Genomic DNA, 22563 nt, shown 5'->3' with positions numbered 1-22563 from the left:
TGCTTCAGACCAATCTTCATGCCCTGACTGAGATCAGACCTGCTCTCACTCACCTGGGGGACAAGGGGATGCTGTTGCTGCTCAGGTACTGGCTTCATTTTTATTCCGGGCCTGTCCACACTAGACAAAACCTTTTTTCTCCCTGTCATTCTTAAAAGAATTTCCATCCACATGTGACTATGAACACGACTCAAAATAATGTAGTACATATACCAGGCCTTTAGATGGTACTATCACTGCCACAGAAATACACCAAAACCGCAGAAGAAGACACAGAGAGACTCCTGCTCATCCGTGTATTAAAGAAATGTAGCATATCGCCTTTCTAAACCGGTTAGTAGCTTCTGCAGCACAACCTGGAGCATGTCGTCTGCCATTGTTGTGGTTATTGGATGAAGTTGTGGAGATGGTCGCGGGATTTTTGGTGGAGCGATGACACGTTTTCCGCAAATTTTCTTGCCAATCCACACCTCAAAACCGAGGTAGCATTATAAAATGTACCCACTCTGGAACCTGTTTTAAAAAAAACGTTCTCATGCTCTCATGGAATGTCAGATTTTTGTCTCATTAAAAGATGTTTCTATGAGTTAATTGAATTTGTAGGTTGATGTGTGCTGGTATATTTACTTGGTATGATGGAAAGTGAGGGAGATAAAATTAGTGGAATTTGGCACCTGGGCACCAACTCATCTCTCTCAGCTAATGCCGACATCAGATAAAGAGACTCAGCCTCTCTCCATGCTTTCAGGAGGTTGGGATGGTAGATCTGTGTAGACCCACCCTTGTCCGGGTGAAAAACTCATAGTCCATGTCCCCTACTTGCTTTCCACTTTGCTGGCAATTTAGAGCTGAATGTGGGGAGCAACACAAGTATTTTGTCTCTCGTTGAAGATTTGCCTTAACTTGGCCCCTCTGTTGTATTGGCGTTGTTGACCTTCCACTGCCTGGAACAAATTCTCTCATTTCTCTCATTCTCTCATTCTCTCATTGTTCACGAGTGGGGGAAAGATGGAGCGTGAGATCGACAGGCAGATCGGTGCAGCGTTTGCAGTTATGCGGTCGCTGTATCGGTCTGTCGTGGTGAAGAAGGAGCTAAGCCAAAAGGCGAGGCTCTCGATTTACCGGTCGATCTTCGTTCCTACCCTCACCTATGAAAGAACGAGATCCCGGATACAAGCGGCTGAAATGAGTTTCCTCCGTAGGGTGGCAGGGCGCACCCTTAGAGATAGGGTGAGGAGCTCAGTCACTAGGGTAGAGCTCAGAGTAGAGCCACTGATCCTCCACACCGAGAGGAGCCAGCTGAGGTGGCTCGGGCATCTGTTTCGGAAGCCCCCCGGACGTCTCCCTAGGGAGGTGTTCCAGGCATGTCCCTCCGGTAGGAGGCCTCGGGGCAGACCGAGGACACGCTGGAGAGACTATGTCTCTCGGCTGGCCTGGGAACGCCTTGGGGTCCCACCGGAAGAGCTGGAGGAAGTGTCTGGTGCGAGGGAAGTCTGGGCCTCCTTGCTGAGACTGCTGCCTCCGAGACCCGGCCCCGGATAAGCGGAAGACAATGGATGGATGGATGGATGGGTTAATGATCAATTGCTCCATTTTAAATAAAGGCAAACTGAGAAGAAGAAAAAAAGCATGTCCCTCGGGTTTCTGGACCATTGCAGCTCTGTGTACATTAAAATAGAAAGGATAATAAAGTAACACAAGGAGTGACATCCATTGGGCTGGTCAGTAAAATTATTCCTGTGTGGATGATTTCTTTGAACCTGAAGCTCCTCTTGTTTTTTCAAATTTTGTTAAGGGTTAAAAACGTGAAAAACTGCAGACACAGATGATTTGATGGATGGATGGACAGATGAACAAATGGATGGAGTTCCACAGTGATCTCTCCTGGTTTGTGTCATCTCCAGGTTTGCATCTATTCCAAAGGGATTCTCCTTTCTGAGTGAGAGAGGATATATCCAGAAGCAGCTGGAGGAATGGCAGAAGGTACAAGCCTCACTTATTTTTTTCCTTGCATGAAGTAAACATTCTGATGCTGCTGTCTCCCCACAGGAGTACAACCTGACCTATGTGGATATGATAGAGGGCCAACTGAACGAAGCCCTCACTACATACCACCAGCCTATTCGTGGAGACGACTCTGTCCACCGCAGCAGGTATTGGTGGACAGCGAGCGCGCCCCCCATATTCCAGCCACACTCACCCCAGGCCGGGGTGAGACCACAGCGGGAGGTTCTGGGGGGAGCCCCATCTCCCGCATGTAGGGGTGTGTCTTTGTGTTTTGAAGAGGTGGATGCAATGTTTGCGTCTAAGGTGCAGTTTGAAATTGAGGGGTAGCGGGGCCCGGGCGTTCTGTCCTGAAAGCGGCTTACCCCCTCAAGACCCTGCGTGACTCGGTGTGGTTAAAATTGTGGGCAGTGCAAAGTCGGGGGAGGTCCCAGGCCGCAGTGAAGTAGCCTGGACCCCCCCACCCTAGGCACCGCCCCACTGTTCCCTATTGTAGAGTGAAGTACGGTGAGGTAAGGTAGGGGGGGTTGAGGGGGAGGGAGGTCCCCCCGTTGCTAGGACCCTGGCTCAGCTGGGCCCCCCTGCCCTGCCCCACCCCACCCCTGAGCGGCCGGCCTAAAACCCGGGTAACAACACCCACCCCGACAAGGCACCGCACGAGGACCCGGGCAGGAAGCCCCCACCCCTCCCAACGGCCGGACAGCAGAATCTAAGACCCGCAGGGCCCAGTACGAACCCGGCTGGAAGACAGCGGTTAGGGAACCCCAACCCCCCCGCACATTCACACACGCCCACAAAAACAACAGACATATATATATATACAGAACACACACACGCTCACACAAAATCCTGGAGTGAGGCACACCCGAAACGCGGCAGCAGGGGCCAGCCCGTTCCACCAGGGGAGGGTGGAAGATGGAGGCAGAGGGCGGTTCCCACCCCCGGGGCCGCAGCGGGCACCGCCACCAAAAAGGGGAACTCAGCCTTGTTTTAAGTGAGATGTGATTCCTGTTTGCTCCTGTGGTGCTGTTTCAGGCTCCATAGGCCCAGCGTCTACCTGCCTGTTCACCTGTATGGTCAGCTGGTTCAGCAGAAGACTGGCTGCCAGCTCCTTGAGATCCAGGTCAGTCATTTAGTTGCTTGTTTCTGAGATTTGACCTCAACAGGAATTCAACCTCAACAGTGAAGACATGCAGGAGTTTTTCAGTGAAGCATAATGTTACAGCAAAAAATGTAATATCCTGAAAAATGTCTGATTTCATTTTCTTTTTTTTAATTGAAAAACTGCTGGCTCGCCTTGTGTTAGACTCGAGGGTGCCTGGGTAGTTGGGTAGTGGGTCTGCTGTGTCCTCTATGGCTCCGACATGCTCGGGGCACATCTCCTAAGCTGACATTGGCTTGGGCTCTGGCACATGTATAGACTACAATAGGGTGTGCGTGGGCACCTCTGTGTGCTCTGGCTACGGCTGGGCCCACACCTGTGCTGGGAGCTATGCCCCAATTTGCTCCACCGTGTGTGTGTGTGTGTGTGTGTGGGCCTCGGGGGTGGCGGCATTTCTCTGCGTTCCTTTGTGTATCTGGGTACCGCGTCCCGGGGTATGCAGCCTGAGGTGGTGTCTGTCTATCGGGCTCTATCACACCTGGACCAGACCTAATGACTCTTTTAGTAATCCCACCAGCCTACATGAAAAATCCCTGCGAAAACAGGACATTGAAGAACATCCAGAACAAAATGGACTTGGAGATGCTCTTAACTCACTGTCATATAGTGTTGATCTGTTTTCTCTTTGTCCTGCAGGATGTGGTTCCCAATCTAAGCAACATGGTTCGATATCCAGTCCTGGAGCACTGGGAGGGAATCAAACAGCTCAAGGCATCACTCTGGGCCTTGGTCAGCATATTTGATTGTCTGATTTGAAATGTTTGATGTGAAACAATTTTCCAGTTGTTCATCAGCGGTCCTTTTATCCAGGGTCACATTGGTTCTTCAAACTGGGGTGTGAAGCTGCTGCAGGAGGATGGGCTGATCCCTGACCTGGTGTCTCTGGCCCACCATTGTGAGGTTCTCTCAGTCCGAGGGTAGGCGTACGTGTGTGTGTTGTCATTGTAATTAGGGGTTTTATATCGTGTCATTATCACAAAGTCAGAGTTCAGTTCACTTCACATATGATCCACAGATCATTTAAAAAAAATTATGATAGAAATTTTTTGAAGTTTTTCTATTTACAGCATCTGCAGTGAACTTGAAATGAAACTTAATCTCCTTATTGTGACCGTTTGGTGTACTTTTATCAGTTCATTGAATCATGAACTCAACTGAAAACAATCCCATGAAAATGTTATGAATGTGGCCAGCGGTGCAATAATTTATAAATGGGACTTCCATTATTGAATACTTTATTCATATATGATTTCTTATCTCTTATCAAAGAAAACTATTGTGGATGTAGTCATGCTATAGATTCATTGAAGATGCAGCACTATTAATTATTGAAGATAATTTAAGTTGAGAGTTTTTGTATTTCTATTACATCATTGGCAAATTATTCTTTGCTTCTTTGCTTTGCAGATGCTTTAAAATGGCCAAATTATTGCATTATTTGCAGATTATCATGGCCTGTATGACTTTAGAGCTTCCAGGTCACTTCAGAGTGGGCCCTGAGAGTTCAGAATATCGGAATATGATGGTAGATAACATCTTATGGAGGATCACCTCATTTCTCATTAAACTAGGCCACACCCACTTATACTACTCATACTCACTCATACTACTCATAGTACTTATACATTGAGAAACCTCATCCTGAAGGCCCCTGTATACTCCCATTAAGAAGTCATAAGAACAAGAAGAAAGTTTGGCTGTGACGTCAGCCACCTGCTAAAAAAAAAAACCTTTTTCTGCAGAAGAGATCATACTCCAAGAAGAAGCTGTCGAACTTGCAGGCCACGCCCCCTTGCAGCAGGCACACTTCTGTGAAGCAGTGTTTTAACTTTTCAACTGCAAAGCTTAACTCTCGCTTCACATGTTTACAGAAATTTCGCTGAACTGTTTCCACGATAAGAGAGAAAGTTTGTGTCCGAGTCGCGATGTTGGTCTGGTTTTAAACGCAGGAGCTGAGTGATGTGTTCAGGTGCATCACGTAAATCCACCCTCCGACATGTTAACGAGCTGCGGGACTCGTACAGTAGCGAGGCTGCATACTAAACAGGATTAAAATATAATTGATACAGTCATTAGTGAGCTACAAAGTGCATGCGCAGCACACCGCAGTGTGGAAGTTTCGGCAGTGCGGCACCTACATAGTTCGGCCCAGACAAACCAAATTTCTAAATGACGTCATTTTGTTCGGCAGGAGCCCAGAGTGCCGAACTTTCTTCAGAAATGAATTTATTTATGTCCTGAGATACCATCATTGTAAACTCCACCTGTGCCTCTATGCAGGACGTGTCTGTATGCGCTCGGCCTCATCAGTAAGACCTGGCAGGGCTGCGACACGCTGAAGCAGCATGGCTGGGATGCAGTGAGGCACAGCCTCAACACCTTGTGGCCTGTCCTCCCAGAGGAGCTGGAGCCTCCAACTAAACCCTGCAGCCAACTGTCCTCTGTCTCCGAGAGACTCCACTCCACTGCCTCAACCAGTCACGACAGCAACTCCACACAAACCAGTAAGATTCAACTGTCCAGTCACAGAAACACAAACAAGTGCTGTGAACGCGACACGGTAAGAACCTGCTGAAATTAGATGCTGCTGTGCGGTTCACAGGTCTGAGCCTGCAGGACGATGGCAGACAGGACGGGCGTGTTCTGGAGAATGGTGGGGGAGTGGATGAATCCAGGGTCCAGACAGCGAAAAGCTCCAAGCGGTTTGCTGGAGATGGACCTCAGCTGGCTGTCGGTGGAGGTCAGATTAAAATGCGCAGCCACAGCTTGAACACAGACGGCAGATCTAGTGGTGTCAGCTCCCCGAGCTCCAGCCTGTCCAAAGACATTCTGCCTTCTTTGAACTCTGTCCCTGTAAGCACTGGAACCAGCACACAACCCGCTCAGACCACCCACTCACTCTTATCCCCTCCCTCCATTCACAAGTCCCGGTTCGTGTCAATGGACTCAACTGGTTCTGATCGCACTTTACCCCGCAGAACCCAGTCCTTCAAGTCCCCCTCTGTGAGTGCCCTGAGCAGGTCGGAGGACCGCACCCTGGCGTATTCGGGCTCCAGAGGAGCTAAGCCATCTACCACACTCAAGTCCTCAAGCTCCCACGGCAGCTGCACGAGTCCGCGGGATGCTCAGGGCTACGCCACCCTTAGGAGGCTGCAGCAGCTGCGCATCCAGCCATCTCTGTCCTGCAGCAAGGTGCTGGTGTCCCCGGCCACAGACATCCTCTTCGCTGACGTTATCACCATGAACACGGGCCGTCTGGACTCCAGACAGACCTCACAGAGGTACACACACTGTAAACCCGTCTGAATTCATTCTACTTAAAAAATGTGAGGAAACCGGTTGCCTTAAAAAAGAAAGTACAATGTACATAAAGCTTGAGTGCATTTACCTTAAAAGCTTGAGTTAAACACACTGAGCGCCAAGTTGATTCAACTCAAAATCATCTGTAGTATCAATTGCTTTGGTCAGTGATTGCACTTAGTTTTTTTTAAGTTAAATACACTGAGTGCCAAGTTGATTAAACTTTCAAATGTATTATTTCAATTGCTTTGTCAATTTACTCAAAATAAAACCTCAAAGTACATTTATGTATACATTTCTGTTTAATTAACCCAGAAAACTACATAAAGAAAACACTGAATACAAATGTACATTCTTTTTATTTCCATACATCATTTGTTCGCGTACAATAAAAACAGAACAAACCCACTTCCCTCTGGCGGCGTGGAAACAAACAAAATTCACAATGAAAGTGGACAAAAACACAAACTTCAAAACAAAACTTCCCAGAACATCAAAACTCTACAAACAAAATAAGGGCTCTTCATTCAAGCAGAAAGAAATGTAATGACATGCGCACCTGGACCTTACAGGGGAAGAAAAGCTTTAAGTGTCTGGACCAGCTCACTTTTACCCAGGTTGAGTAGCTCTTCTTGCTGGATAAAGTAGAACGTGCACTTCATGGACTTTGGTTAGTCCAGGTGAAGGGCATCAATCAGTCCAAAAAGGACTTTAGACTTTAGACTTTGCTTTATTTATCCCTTGGGATGCAGAATGCTATTGTTCCTTATCTATGCACAGGATTCCCACTGAAGTTAGACTGAAGGACTCCTTGTCAGCAACGACATAGCAAAGAAAGAGAGAGATGGACAATGAGTGGACATAATCAGTAAGCCTCACCCGATACAAGCTGCACTTTAATTACCGTCCCAAACCAGAAACCATGATGTATATAGGGCTTCAGCTGTCCATTATTCTGACCATTAATTAATTGGATTAAAAAAAAGTGTATTTCATTAAAGTAATTAAGCTTAATTTAACAGTAATACAAGCCAGAAAATACTTAGTTACTTAAATGAATAAACAATTCAATTCCTCTTAAAAAAAAAAAAAAGAAGTTTTATTTCAGACTATGCTAGTTTTTTTCTGTGCGCTAACGTCCACCGTGAAGCGTTGGGATTGAAGCGAAGCTTCGAGGCAGATAATTTGTATGTTTATGTCTATGGGCTGCTAACCTCAGATTACGGCAGGTCGCAAACGGGGCCCGTTTTACGGCCGCTGACGTGAAAAAGTTTTGGGTATTTTTTGTTTGTTTTTTAGATCGCTGGGGTGATCGGCTGGATTCCCGATCCGATATCTGCCGATCGGATCGGGACATCCCTAATATTTAGTATAGTATCATATGGCTCTGGTTGGACATTTAATTAACTGTCTTTTTTTGAGGAATTCATGTGTGAGGTTTCACCTCTGTTAAAGTCACCAAGCGCAATAAGAAGGAGTGCGGGTAGTTTCCTCCACACAGAGAATCTGGTCATTGAGCATGTGCTGTACGTCCCACACGTTGGCTGACATATAAAGATATATAGAAATCTATATATATAGATCTATATATAGATATAGATATAGATATAGATATAGATATAGATATAGATATAGATATAAACAACCACCAGAATGAATGAAGCAAACCTTCAAGGGGAATAAAGAGGTCCTTGAGCTGTTTCACAGTACTCATTGTAGTAGAGAACTCAGATTAACTCTGTGCAATATTCATTTTAGGTATGCAAATGAAGTATGAAGTTATGAGTTCTAATTTCTGTAAAGAAAAGTCTTAGCTATTTAAGGATGTAAAAGAACAGGTTCCAAATAAAAAAATGTTTTTATTTGTTTTGTTTCAATTCTGTCAGACACACTTCTTCCAGGCCAACAAGAAAAGTTCTTAATTATGTTTTAATAGGGTTTAGTTACTCTGATATGTAATAAAATGCATCATGTAAACTTAAGTTGTGATTTCACGCTATTCTGAAAAGTCTGAAAAAGATTTCTAATATCTTCCCTTTCAAACTCGTCCTTTTATCCAAGAACAACATAAACTGAAGAAAGAATGAACACATCATCACCGACACCGGACTCTAATGGCCATTAATGTTGCCATCTCTATCTATTCTACATCTCTATCTGCACCATCAGGCAAAGCCATGTTCCTGAAGAACGTGTGAGCATGTTGAACCTGTTGAAACTGTTCAACCTCTCAGTGCTCCATCTTCTCTTCCTCTCCCGTCTCACACACACGCCTACATGCACGTGCACACCTCACACAAGCTTACTTACATGCACACTCATTATCCAAATAACAAGTAAACTGCGTGTGTGACCACAGACATTTCTCCAGAAAGATAGCGCTCAAAGATTTAGAAAAAAATTTCACACAATAAATGAAATAAAATAAATGTAAGTATTTTTAAACATTCTCATGAACTTTTAGACACATATTTTTAAGAAACCAAAAATATGTACGTATCTTAATCGTTCTTTTCACCATCTTTTATCATGAACAAGTATTTATTAATATGTTTCACTGGGCTATGCATAATATTGGAAAGACGACCCCATATGTTTTGGTTTGTCTTAAAAATCCACACATAATGTCCTGAGGCAGGAATTGAACCAGGGGATTTTCCTTGTGCTCTGCAAACCACTACACCACTGTGAAAGGCCTTATTTATTCACAACTGGATTTAACTGTTGCTGCGTTGGCTTTCATGTGTAGAACTGAGACTGTGCTGACTTTTACAAGTTCAAAAAATATAAATACAAAGTTATCTGCACTTAAATTCAACTGGAGTCTTTACTGATGTTTGACTTGAGCACAAGCTCTGTTTACTGTTTGATTGTGGTGGTGGTGTTTTCTACTTTCTACCACTGGGTTCAAGAACAGAACAGAGCTTCATAAGCACTGAGAAAACAAAGGCAACAGGTTTTTGGGGTTTATTTATTGAGAGAGATCTATAAATAAAGCAACAATGCCTGGAATGGAAATCCACAAATCTTCTTCATGTCTGATCTCAGGTTCCTGAAAGCTCTGAGTTTTGCCTCCCTGGACAAAGAAAAGCTGCTCAGCCCGATCAACCAGAGCACGCTGCAGCGCTCCTCATCTGTTCGCTCCATTGTGTCCAAAGCCACCTTCAGCTCCTCTCACGACTACATCGGCCTGGCCTTACCTGTTAACATCAGCAACATGTTCCAGGTAGGACCGTCAAAGCTGACGTCGTCAACCTCAGGGGACGTGTCCTCACGACAACGCCCCTTCATGTAACCGCATCGCTTCTGGCTGATCATCCACACGGCGTGGCGTTTTAGGAACCTGAAAACGGGTTTCAGAGTGGAGAAACTCTAAAACTCCACCTCGGCCTTGATGTGTGACACACATTCTCTGAAAACAAAGATGTAATCGTCCTACCTCTCGACCTATAACGGTAATAGTATAACCCTCCGCGACGTCACTTAGCAACAAGAGTGACGGACCACATGCTGCCGATTGAGCTGCAGAAGCTACTGATGCTCGTCGCTTTAATAAGACCAGATGTTAGATTTTTCAATCCTCCGTGTTTTATTATCCATTTTTGGTGAATTTCTATGGCAGAGTTACAACCCCACCTATAAGCCTGGCCCATGTCCTTTTGAGTCATTTTCATGGTGCCGTGTGGACTTGAAAGTTTTTAAGAATGGCGCGGAGAAAAAATATCAATTTGTCTCGTGTGTACGGAGCCTGGGACTCTCCTGTGGATTCCTGAGTGGGATGAGATTGGTGGTTTTTATGTTTTCAGATTAAAGAGAGCCCGTATTTCCAGAGGGCGAGCTCACCTGCCGAGGAGCTCCCTGCTGGACTAACCCCTGGAGACTCAGACGGTGAGAGTCAATAATTGAACTGTGTTGGTTCGAACACATCCATCAGAACCACTGTGGTGAAGCTCCGTCCTGCTACTAGTTCACATTTCACCTCAAGGTTTGGTAAGATGAGCAAATCAAAAGTCCCCAAAATCTGTTTCCAAAGCAGCAGTTTGTGGTTTTGTTACTTTAATGAGTGAAACCGAGTACGCATAAAATGTCAAAAACAACTACAAAACAGTTGATTATTTACCACAGAGATGGTCAGTAAACAGAATCATAAAAATAACCAAAATATTAAAACTTCATGTTTTGAGTGGCCATTGTAGAATTTGTTGACTTCTAAAAATGAAGTGTTTTGATTCTACAACAGCAGGGAGGTGGTATTAGTATTCTTACAAGGACTAGTCATTATTAAGAATAGTATGACCATTACTATGTGCAACTTTCTAATGTTGTACTTTTTCTGTGTCTCAGTGACAGAAATGTTTTGACCAGATGACTGGAATTGTTACAGCAGCTGATCTGATTTCTTTTCCAACCCAAAGACTCTTTTTCAAAAAGTATCTGTGTACATGATCACAGTTCAGGGCGGAGCTTCATGGAACCCTCGCTCCTTCATTCTCCTCCAAATGGACACACACACAGTGCATGCAGTCTCTGCTCAGGCTCACATGACCCGCCTCCTTCACCAGTCTCATCCAATCACAGGCCAACTCACTCTAATGGTGCGTTCAGGTGATATAAAAGAATCGGAACCAACAAACATCATTACTAAACATTGCATCCATAACACAACTGCAGAGATGTTACACTATTTTTGTAATTTTCCTGAGTAAAAAGATATATTGGCAGGAAGCCCCGCCCCTTTTTTTCAAGCAATCAATCAATCAATCAATCAATCAAATACATTATTTGTTCCTGGAGGGCAATTAAAAGGTCGCATAGAGCAGGCAGTGCAAATAAATAACTAGTGCAACAAGAGACTACAGCTACATCACTGGATAAAAAATACCAGTAATAGTAAACATCTGATAATAAAAGTGTGAATCAGATATAAAAACAACAAAGAATGAAGGTCAAAGGTTAAATATGCATCATCAGGGTGCAGGAGGCGGTGATCAGCAGAGCTTTTGGAAAAAACGGTTTTCATTTACATGTTGAGACGGGGGGGGTGTTGTCGCCAGCTTCTCAAAGTAACTAAAAAGTTACTTGTAATCTAATTTAGTTACTTTTTAAAACAAGTAATCAGTAAAGTGACTAAGTTACTTTTAAAGGAAGTAACTAGTAATTAGATTACTTTTTCAATGTAACTGTGGCAACACTGACTGCCAATGATGCTTAATTAAGTGTGTTTGAGATGTGGAGGGAATTTAGTGAATAACTGGATGAAATGTCAAAAACCTGAAATAGTTCAAACCAATAAAAGGGTTTATTAAGGTTAAAAAAAACTAAACCTGTAAAACTGAGAAAACAACTGAAACTGTTAAAATGCCATAAATAAACCCCTGAAACTAAAACTCTGTGGATGCAAACTGAAATTCTTAGATTTCAGAAACACAGTGAGCAGTTTTGGAAAACTAACTAACCTGCTCAATTAATGAATGCTTTTGAGTTATTTCAGTGTGTGTGTGTGTGTGTGTGTGTGTGTGTGTGTGTGTGTGTGTGTGTGTGTGTGTGTGTGTGTGCGTGCAGATGTAACCGGCCTGCAGGAGCACCAAGAGAACAACTGCCTGTACTGTTCTTCTCTGTCTGTACTGGAGCTCCACTGTCAGAGCAGCAGCCAAGGTGTGAGCTTCTTCCTCCATCACTGTGGTTCTTCATCACTGTGGTCTTCATCACTGGCTCCATGTTAATAAGAAGCTGTGAAGCACATGGAGGAAACATGTTGTGTTGACCAGATGTGATGACTCAAAGATGCTTCACACAAACAGCTAAAACATGATGAACAGAAGCAAAGTAAATCAAGTAAACGACACATGAAGCAGTTCAAACATTAAACAAGAACTGAAAGGTGCTGAGGTTTTTGCAGCCACAAAGTCATTTGGAGAGTGAAAGCTAGAGGGGGGAGGAAGACTCTGCCTCTCCAGTGGAGGTTCTGGAGGATGTGAGAGCGGGTTTGGATGAGGAATCAGGCAGATTTTTAGCGTCTTGAAATTTCTGTAGGAATTTAGAGGTGAAACCGGAGAATGCTGTGATAGTAAAGGAATGAATTAGTATTTCAGCTCCTGAGAAAGAGAGGGATGGATGGAGATGGAAAGGTTACAGATGTTAAAGAAAGCTGTTTGTGCTACTTGGTTGATGTGAGATTGGAGACAAAGGTCATTCCAGGGTCATGAATAGGTTTTCCTAAAAGGCAGGGTGATGTCTTGAATGATGACGTGTGGAGACTTAACATAGTCCGGGGGGGGGGGGGGGGGGTTGACTGAAACCGAACTGGCCAGCAGGTATTAGTTTGAGGAAGGAATGAGCAGATATAGAGTTGAATGTCATCAGCATATCAGTGGAAGGAGAGCTGGAAGACAGATGATGTGAAGGAGTTACCAAACACTGACGTTCTGTCGTACTTCTGCCTTGAGCTGCGCTCAGATCAAACACGTTCTGAAGGGACTTTGTTTTCCTCCTAGCTCAGATAGAGCAGAAGTCCCCCCACAGTCGGAGAAGAGCGTTCCACCTTTCAGGAGCCAGCTGGAGGTCACGGTCCCAGCCGGCCTGTCGGGGGTGTCTGGATGCAGTGACATTGTGTCCCAGGGGTCAGTGGGCAGCACTGGCAGTGCAGAGCTGGTTTTGGGTGCGTGCTCAGGACATGTTGAACTTAACTTAAGAGTGTAAGCTTAAGAGTGATGCTAACGTGTTGTTTATAATGAATATGTATGAGGGGGTTTTAATAGAGCCTTAAATGTGGCTCTTTGAAGAATTACCAAAACCTTTCCATCCAGTCTCCATCTGAGAGTCTCAACACTACTTATTAAATATCAGGAGGACTTTGTGATGACCCCTCCTTCCAGAATTTACTCCGCTCAGCATCTCAGGATGTCAGCTCTGGACTCTGAGTGCATTTCATTGTATCTGTGTTGGATTTAGGTCTGGGCTCTGACTAAGTCTTTCTAAAAGGTTTATATTCTTCATCTGATAGTCTGGCTTTAGTCCTATCTCTAGACTCATTGTTTGCAGCATCACTTTGATATCCTGTTGAAGAAACTTTGTGATGGCACAGCAGAATTGTGATGATAAAACAAATCAACATTTCTTTGTGAGTAGAAGTGAAGTTCATCCCGGAGGATGCTCCAGACGGTCGAGTCCCGCTCAGGAAGGAGGTGCTTCGTCTTGTGGTCAATCTCAGCTCTTCTGTTGGGACCAAAAACCAGGAGAACAGCCTGTTGAAGTGAGGCTGAACGTCTGTGAAACCTGAACCTTAACACCTCTGAGCCTCCAAGGATGAGTAAAGTCATTCTTGTTTTGTTTTTTTGATTAGGATGAAGGAGAAGTTTCCCCATGCGTTTGATGACATCTGTTTATATTCAGAAGTGTCCAACCTGCTGGCTCACTGCAAGTTCCGCCTGCCTGCACGCCGTTTCATCCAGGAACTCTTCCAAGATGTGTCTTTCACCCCTGTAAGGTTCACTTCAAATTTAAAGTTCAAATCCACTGCCTGTTCAGCAGTTAAAAGATGCAGTGTCATAGGTGGAACAAAATTCAAATTAGCTTTATTGACCAGTGACATCATACACAGAATAATTGGACTCAGATTTGGTTAACAATTTGAAAAAGACCATCATAAAAATGACTTCACACGTCACATCATCACTTCCATTAGTGAGAGAACTGCAGAAAAACACTATGTCTTGGACCAAAAAACACAAAATATTCTGATGTTCCCGAGTGTGTGTGTGTGTGTTTCTTAGATGTATGAAGTGGCAGAGCGCATCCTGTCCCTGTATGTGCAGAAGACCTCCGCTCCACACTCTGACCCTAATTCAGCCTGAAGACGCCATCATCTTCATTGTGACTGCTTCCCGCTGCCCCAGATCCCTTCCAGCTGTGTGCACATGCTGCTTGTGAAGACACAAACTGAGCTGTCCCATGTTTTTATCCTCCCATGTCACTGTGACAACATAACATCTTCACTTGCAGAACGTTGAGCTTTGAATCAGCAGAGGAATTCACTCGCTGTTTTTATTGGATTCAGGCTCATTTCATCACACAAACATTCTGATTCGGGTTGTATGACATATCTGTGTATGAGTTCAGCACATCAAGTGTAAAACAAGCTGACTGCATTCTATCTGTTTTTAATGATTGAAATCTTGAATTTAATCTGCACACACAAAACCCAAATCCAGGTGAAAATGTTATTTTTGAAGAGGTGAAAAACAGCAGCTGTTTAATTTAAGTCCTGTTTCTTTTAAACACCGTCTGGTGGCAGTACTCCTAGTGTGTCTTAGTTGTGTCTGTGAGTTTTCATCCTTCCTGTTTTATTTTGTACTCGTCTCTGGTATCTGTCTCTTCTCATTTGTCTTTCCTGTGTGTCCTCCTTCCATGCATCTCATTGTGTGATGCGTTTCACTTGTGTCCCCTTAACTCCCGCTGTAAATTAACTCTCTTTCCCCGTGTATCTGTGCCGGATTGTCTTATGCAGCTTTTCCACGACTCACCTCTCCTTTGACGCTTCAAGGAGTTGGATGGAGTGACTCACTACAAGTATCGAGAGATCGCCGAGCCACAGATACCACCAGTGTTTTGGATTAACTGGTGTTTCAGTTACCTGGTTACCGGTCCCTGGTCACAGCATATGTTAAAAAACCTGACTAAAATACATAGCGGTTCTAGTGAATGCCGTTTAACCACATCTTCATTTAATTTCAAAGTATCATCCCATCTTACTTTAACATCAGTCGCTACTAACAGCTGGTGGCAGAAGTAGGTCACAAGTTAACAGGGGCACCAGTTAAACCAAAACACCAGACAGTGAAGCACATCTTCACAGTAAAGCATGATTGTAACAATCCAAATTTTGGAATATTAATAGTTTGAGCTGATATCCAATGCAGAGTTGTAACTGAACTCTTCCAAATGCAGGTTCGCCCCACATCAGGAGATACAGATTCTGTTGGTTGTCATTACTTGTGCAGAAGGAGAAAGGGTCTGATGACTCCACCCACGCCAAATGAACATAACTGAGGCGAGTTGAGTCAGATCGAGTAGATACTAGTGGAGAAGTGCCATTAGTACTTCTGTGTCTTTCCTTGTGCTCTCTCATGTCACCTTTTCTTTTGGATTTTGGACTTTGTTTGCATAAACAAAGACCATCCACTTGGATGAGCCCTTTGGACACATTTGCCTTCCTGAGCTGAAAATAAACTCTGTAAGCTCCAGGCTTTGTCTAAGTCTGCTTTTGGGTCTGCCATGATCGTGACATCTGATAACTTTGATACAAGTTAGACTTTTTGTCACGTTTTTAACTCTGACGATGAAATGCAATGAATCTGCAAATGTTTTAGTTTTGGTCGGATTTAATATTAAAGACTTCAATTGATTGAAAATGCCGCAGCGAGAGTCCTGACAGGAACCAGCCAGAGATCACATCACTTTAATATTAACGTCTCTTGAGTGGCTTCCTGTTACATCTAGAATAGAATAGAATATATTTTTTGACCTATAAAGCTCTAAACAATCAGGCACGTCTTAAAGAGCTTTTAGACGCCTTTCACATTCGGATAGTCCTCGACTCGGTTGACTTGGTGGGGGTGGGGGTGGGCAGGACCGGATCAAAACGCTTGGAAAATGTCATGCACTTACAACAGCTGCTGGTTTGCGATGCTGTCACCCGAAACAAATACTGACCAGAAGACTAAAAGTGGAAATACTGCCCCTTTAGCCCATGGTGGCTAGGCTAATTAGCTTGTGGCTAATGTGTAGCCACAAACCGCTGCGATATATAGTCTTCAGACCAGATATCAATGAACGCCTTCCTCCACAGCTGCCCGCAAGATATTGTCCAACTTTTTCTTTCCGCATCTGCTTCTTCCAATTCACATGGTTAGTTTGTTTCCTATCCAGAATTCATTGTGCTCTATGTCTGGTCCTCTCACCCATCGTCTCACCCCGTTCACTAGAAAGATTGTTTGCAAGTGAAGTGCGACCGGGAATTTCAAGGGGAGCAGAGATCGCTTGTTAGCTCTGATTCAGAGTACGTGGGTTCACGTCGCTCAAACGAAACAGTTTTTCAGTGAAGAGAATTCCAGTCCGGATCAAACAGGAATGTGAATACATCCTAAGTCCCATATCACTCCAGAAGAACACTTGGTTCTCAGAATGCTGCCCCCTGGAGGTTCCTAGGCTTTCTAAAAGTAGAACGGGAGGCAGAGTTTTCATCTATCAGGCTCCTCTCCTGTGGAACCAGCGCCCAGTTTTATTTTGAGACGCTGACGCAGTCTCTACTTTGAGGGTTAAGCTCAAGACTTTTATATTTTATAAAGTTTACCATTAAAACTGGTTCACGACACTCTGGACCATTTTCCAGTTAAGCTGCCACAGGTTAAGGCTGCTGGAGGACCTACACTGCACTGAGCTTCTTCTCTTTCTCACGCTACATGATTCATGATTACATGTTATTAACATTTAATAATAAGAATAACTAATAATACATTTCCTTTGTATTTCTGAAGGTCAGGGGTTTATGGCCATAGATGCACTGGTGGGTGAGGAGGGAGACCTTGTAGTCAATTCTGAGTGAGACAGGGAGCCGGTGAAGGAATTTCAGGATGGGGTGATATGATCACGAGGGAAAGGAGTAATTATACACTGGGAAAGGAGAGAGACACGGGTGACACAAGATGATTAGACAAACTGAGGGAAGGAAACTTTCCTGACACTAACAAAGCATGCCAGCTTTATTAGCGCAGAACAATTTCAGCAATGATGCCGCTGGCTCTAATAATGGTTCTAACTGCAGTTTTCATGGAGTTTGTTCCAAATATTTGGTGAATACAAACTGAGAGCAGTGTCTGTATGTTTGATCCAGATGACCTCTGAGGTCAAGATGAATGAGAATCACAGAAGAACTGACAAAATCATTCAGAGCTTTGTAGAGCAGAGGTGTGACAGGAATCCAGTGCAAAGACCTGAGAACCGACTGACTGTTGGGGTCCACTGTTGTGATGTCTGTGAGGACTGGAGCGGTTTGAATCAGTTTTTTAATGCTCAACGATAAGGTTCTACTGCTACTGAAACAGTGTGAATAAAACATTTAAAAAGCTACTCATATAGAAAATGAATGCTCCTTTATTGTCTTTACCCAGTGTGGCAGATGTCCCTGCCACCGGCAGGTTCACACACAGAGGCACGGAGTCCGATCGCCACTTCACCATACTTCATTATTAACACAAATCACCACACACACAGTGCACTGCTGCTCTGTCCTCCATCTGCCACCCCTCGTGTCTGGGTGGCTCCTCCTTTAAGGGCAGAGACATAATGACAAATCATGACTTTTTTCTGACTTTTACTAAGAGTGACATCATCTTGATTTTACAGATTTGAACTTTCTGTCTCATTTACCGGGAGGTTTGTTTTATATGTGCTTCTAGCGTGAACTTATCTTATCCAGGGAATAGACAGTGTGTTAATAAAAGAACGAATATCAAGACAAAATTAGACAAAAAAAAAGGATAGAGGAAGAGAAACAAATGCAAAAGCAGAAGCAGAAGCAGAAGGTGACATCTACTGGTCTAATTGAAGTATTACAATGCAACAGGACGCTCTGAGTTAAGGGATATAAAACATAAGTGTCTTGATTTTTTTAAAAGATGGAATTAAACAGTTACTTCAAATTTGTTGAGAAGTGCCTGAGATCCACAGTGAGTCAGTCTGAAGTTAAATTGGAACCAAACCCAAAACAGTTTGAACGATGTTCGAATGAGCGGCATTGATGTTTATGAGGCCTCAAAACTTTCCTACTCACTACCAGAGGCACCAATACTGACTGAGCATGTCCAATATAAGAATGTAAAGTAAATCATAAATTAACATAGATATACTGATATCTTCTCTAATGATTTGCCCATTTCAGGGTGACAGCTGACTGGATATCACAGAAATGATATGATATGCTTGCAAATGTACTGTTTGTGCCAGATGGAAATGTGTTTAAATGGACTGTCCTCCTTCAATAACCTGCAGAACTCCTAATGCACTAAAACTGTCCTGCCTTCAGATGAACAGACCTGAATTAAGATATATTAGGAACAACATTGAAAAGTTCTATATAATGTAGTGCCTGTTTTATGATTAATGCACAATGTTAGTAAGAATTGTGATTTCATCTTTAAAAATCCTCTCACAACTCTGGATTCAGAACTTTATTCAGATCATGACCGTTTTCAGAATCAGGAGATTAAAGTCCAAATCATGACTTTGTTTTTCTGAGAATTAAGATATTGAAATCAGAACGTTTTTCTTGGAATGTGCCTGCTTTGTGATCACTGCACTTTGCAAGTCAGAATTATGGTTTCTTTTTTAAAAGAACTGTGACTGTATTCCCCATAACTATGGATTATGAACTTTAGAAAAAAAGATGTTTTCTCTCTCGGAAATATGAGATTAAATTTCAATCTACATTGTGTTGTTGTTGTTTTCAGAATTGTGAGGTGTTTTTTTTTCCAGAATTTTCAATGCTTTTTCAGAAAACAATTTAATATTTAATATTATTTAATCAATATTTAAGAGAAGGTGAATTGGGGGTGTCACACTGATCTGCTTTCGGGTCCTTGCCTTTATGGACGGAAGCGGAACGTTTCTTCAGCGGAAGCGGAACCTTTTGCGTGTAGCGCCTCGGAACGCGGATGTATGTTTGTTTTGATCCGGACAGAGTCAGAATAACTGAAGGTTCGGTTTAGCGCAGTCATGGCGGTGAGCGCCGTGCACCTGGAGTCGGACGCCTTCCTGGTGTGCATGAACCACGCGCTGAGCACGGAGAAGGAGGAGGTGATGGGTCTGTGCATTGGGGAGGTGGAGCTCACCCGCATCGTCCACATCCACTCAGTCATCATCCTCCGCCGCTCGGACAAGAGGAAGGACCGGGTGGAGATCTCCCCGGAGCAGCTGTCCGCAGCCTCCACAGAGGCGGAGCGGCTGGCGGACACTACCGGCCGGCCGATGCGCGTGGTGGGCTGGTACCACTCCCACCCGCACATCACCGTGTGGCCGTCACACGTCGACGTGCGCACCCAGGCCATGTACCAAATGCTGGACCAGTGCTTTGTGGGGCTCATCTTCTCCTGCTTCATCGAGGACAAGAACACGAAGACGGGCCGCGTGCTGTACACCTGCTTCCAGTCCGTGCAGGCGCAGAAGGGCTCCGAGTACGAGCGCGTGGAGATCCCGGTCCACGTCGTGCCCCGGGACGCCATTGGCAAGGTTTGCCTGGAGTCTGCGGTGGAGCTGCCGCGGATCCTGTGCCAGGAGGAGCAGGACACCTATCGCAAGATCCACAGCCTGGCACACCTCGACCCGGTCACCAAGATCCACAATGGCTCCGTGTTCACCAAGAACCTGTGCAGCCAGATGTCTGCGGTGAGCGGGCCGCTGCTGCAGTGGCTGGAGGACCGGCTGGAGCAGAACCGCCAGAGTATCGTGGACCTACAGCAGGAGAAGGAAAGGCTGGAGCAGGAGCTGGCTGCCCTTTGAGTGTGCTCACAGGGCTCCTGTGGAGGAGAACCTGTGGCAGAACATGATGACTCTGCAGTGGGAGGAGAGGCTGGCCGCCCTGTGAATCTGCCCACAGCGGGACCCTTTTCTTTCGACCTGTTATGATCACTGCACTCTGTCTACAAACTGAATATGAACTGTGAAATCCAGAGCTGCAAATCCATTAAAACCTTTATTCACTTAACTGAGTCCATTTATTTGTAGATATATTAAAAAAAACCCAACAACAATTAGGACCAGCCCATTATTCAGACTTTTGTTCTCCCCAGATTTGTGATGTTAAACTGAGAGAAAAGTCAAAATATGACTTTAATCTACAAAGTGAGTCAATTCAAACTGGAGTTACTTTGGCAATATTAAAAAAAAAAAATTTACACAAGTGTTGAACGGCTTTCAACTTTCTGACGTGTATTAATGTGAAATGTGCTATTTGTACCATTAATCACGCTGAAGTTGACCTCGGTAAGGTTCAGATCACAAAGTCAGCTTCAATTTCAACAGAACTCAGCTTTTTCAGGAAAGATCACACACGAGTCAGAATTCCCATCAAATTGGACAAAAAAGAAGCGAGTTGGTGTCTGCGGTCTTCTTTTTCTCATAGTGAAACAAAAACATAAGTATAATCATCACCCAGTGTTACTGCAGGATATTGTTATGTCCAGGTATGAGGTACCCCAGTGATAGTTTGTAGTAAAGTCAAAACAGAGTGAAGTATTGTGGACTTAGAGCAGTAATTAACAACCGGGGGGCCCGACCCCCACTGGGTGCACCAAAGAGAACATTTGTTATGTCTTGAAAATAGGCGAGTCAGCATTTATGTCATATATGTATAAAAACAAACTACGTTTAGGTGTTACATTAAATGTGTAAGCAGTGGAGAAAAACATGACAGAGGGTCGGGGTCAAGAGAAGTCGAATCGGTCAAAAAGGAGTTACATAGAACAGAGCTTCAAAGAAGCACTGGACCAAGTTTGAGCTGAATGTCCCTTCTGCGGTGAAAAACTGGCAACCAAAGAGTTCATCCTCAGTCTTTGTTAAAAAAAATGATTTGGGTCCTTCACGGAAAGGTTAGGCATCACTGGCCTAGAAGCTGGAGAAGTGTAGGTTCAGATCCCACAGTGGACAGTGGTGACCTGTCCACTGTGGGACAACAACACTGTGGTGCCCTGAGCGTGACCTTTGACCTCCATCCGCTTCCTGGAGTGCTGTAATGTGGCTGCCCACTACACCCCAGGAAACGCTTGGGCAAATGTAGAAAAAAGAAATTCTCCAAGGGTTTTAATAAAGTATGATTGGTTAGTAGATTGAACTCCAACCTTTGGGACGAGACTAAATAAATGTACATCAGGAGCAGGATTTTGTAAGATGGGGGCCTGAAGCAGACATGACAAGTTTTAAGGATGAAATTTTGGGCCTTGAACCCCGAAGGGCCCAAGCTCTTGTGGCCGAGGGTGAAGGGGCCTTGAGCGGCCCCCAGGAGCCAACGAGAAGATCGCCGAGAGATGAATTCTGAGCATTTTGGGGGTTATTTTGCATTAGTTGTGGTAACTCACAGGAGGTCAAATTTCACCTTCTACGTGACACTTGATGAGGTTTGAGAGCTTTGCAGTACTTAATGTTACTCTACCAGAAAAAATCTAACTTATACTTCCCATAAAAGGCACAACTTCTGCACAGAGAGTAAACCAACACACAAAAACAAGACCATTACCTCTCATTTCCACAAATTTCCAACCTGCAGTTGCCTAAATCGATGGTACCAAAATCGATATGTTTACAAACAAACTAGAATTTGTAGCCACCAAACTGTGGTTATGTTTTGTAACTGAAGACATTTTGGGAAACTTGCAGCATGGATTTCTGGGACGTCAAAGATGTTGAACGGATCGTAGATCGTTTTTCCAGTATGAATCAAGACCTCGCAAGGTCGAGTGTGCAAACGGAATCTTGCCTCGGGAATATTCAGACGTTTCCGTGGCCGATGAGATGTCAACAAACCAGGGAATGCTCCACGAGGTTTAAATGCTGGAAATACTTGTTTGTGTGAGTGTAATGTTGAAATGCCTTCAGAAGTATATACTGACAATGTATTGGAGATGTACGTCAACAACTAAAACTGGGTCCAACATGTTTTCATTCTTCCAGTGTGGATTCTGGAAGAGGAACTTTAATATAATGAATTAGAATTTAGAAAGTGTGACAATGTGATTTGTAATAGGTACCAATTGTCATTAAATATATAATCTATTCATTTCTAATCTACATTTTTGTGTTTTGCAAACGTTCCTGCGGCCTGGTGAACATGAAGAGTTCAGCGATGCAGAGACTAAAATGTCAGTATTTGTCACAGAAAACAATATGCCAGCATAAGTATATGGCAATGCCAGTCCTGCTTCCTGGAAGAGCTGTGGAGATCACCATGGTTCTCCTGCTGGACATTGTTTGACCCATTTCAGTGTAAGATTCACAGGAATTAATGTAATTGTTTTTGTGTTTTTTTTTCCAGGCCTAAACATTGTAGC

General features: G+C 44.1%; 2 protein-coding genes across 2 annotated transcripts in view; both read left to right on the top strand.

Annotated features, from left to right (window-relative positions):
* Positions 1-17593, top strand: part of LOC308117914 (rapamycin-insensitive companion of mTOR-like) — a gene marked incomplete at its 5' end in the record, with an annotated part of 40402 nt that extends 22809 nt beyond the window's left edge. Inside the window, 15 exons of the mRNA XM_080477034.1 lie at positions 9-85; positions 1905-1983; positions 2050-2153; positions 3040-3127; positions 3803-3895; positions 3977-4083; positions 5447-5670; positions 5769-6447; positions 9515-9692; positions 10273-10354; positions 12029-12121; positions 12966-13124; positions 13595-13718; positions 13809-13947; positions 14239-17593. Coding sequence (XP_080333160.1) covers positions 9-85; positions 1905-1983; positions 2050-2153; positions 3040-3127; positions 3803-3895; positions 3977-4083; positions 5447-5670; positions 5769-6447; positions 9515-9692; positions 10273-10354; positions 12029-12121; positions 12966-13124; positions 13595-13718; positions 13809-13947; positions 14239-14319 — 2307 coding nt within the window. The 3' untranslated portion in view covers positions 14320-17593. The remainder of the gene's footprint in view (positions 1-8; positions 86-1904; positions 1984-2049; positions 2154-3039; positions 3128-3802; positions 3896-3976; positions 4084-5446; positions 5671-5768; positions 6448-9514; positions 9693-10272; positions 10355-12028; positions 12122-12965; positions 13125-13594; positions 13719-13808; positions 13948-14238) is intronic.
* A 1566-nt stretch (positions 17594-19159) lies between these two features.
* Positions 19160-20397, top strand: brcc3 (BRCA1/BRCA2-containing complex, subunit 3). Its single transcript, XM_080477419.1, has one exon. The coding sequence runs from the start codon at positions 19238-19240 to the stop codon at positions 20018-20020; it is 783 nt and encodes a 260-aa protein (XP_080333545.1). The 5' UTR covers positions 19160-19237; the 3' UTR covers positions 20021-20397.
* Positions 20398-22563: the final 2166 nt, after the last annotated feature.

This window comes from Lipophrys pholis, assembly GCF_963383615.2.
Source record: "Lipophrys pholis genome assembly, chromosome: 12".
In the NCBI taxonomy this organism is placed as follows: Eukaryota; Metazoa; Chordata; class Actinopteri; order Blenniiformes; family Blenniidae; genus Lipophrys; species Lipophrys pholis.
Note: the sequence above shows the minus strand (reverse complement) of the source record. Positions and strands in the feature narration are given on the sequence as shown.

Coding starts and splice junctions, on each gene's coding strand:
- brcc3 (XM_080477419.1), top strand. CDS start 19,238: ATGGCGGTGAGCGCCGTGCACCTGGAGTCGGACGCCTTCCTGGTGTGC.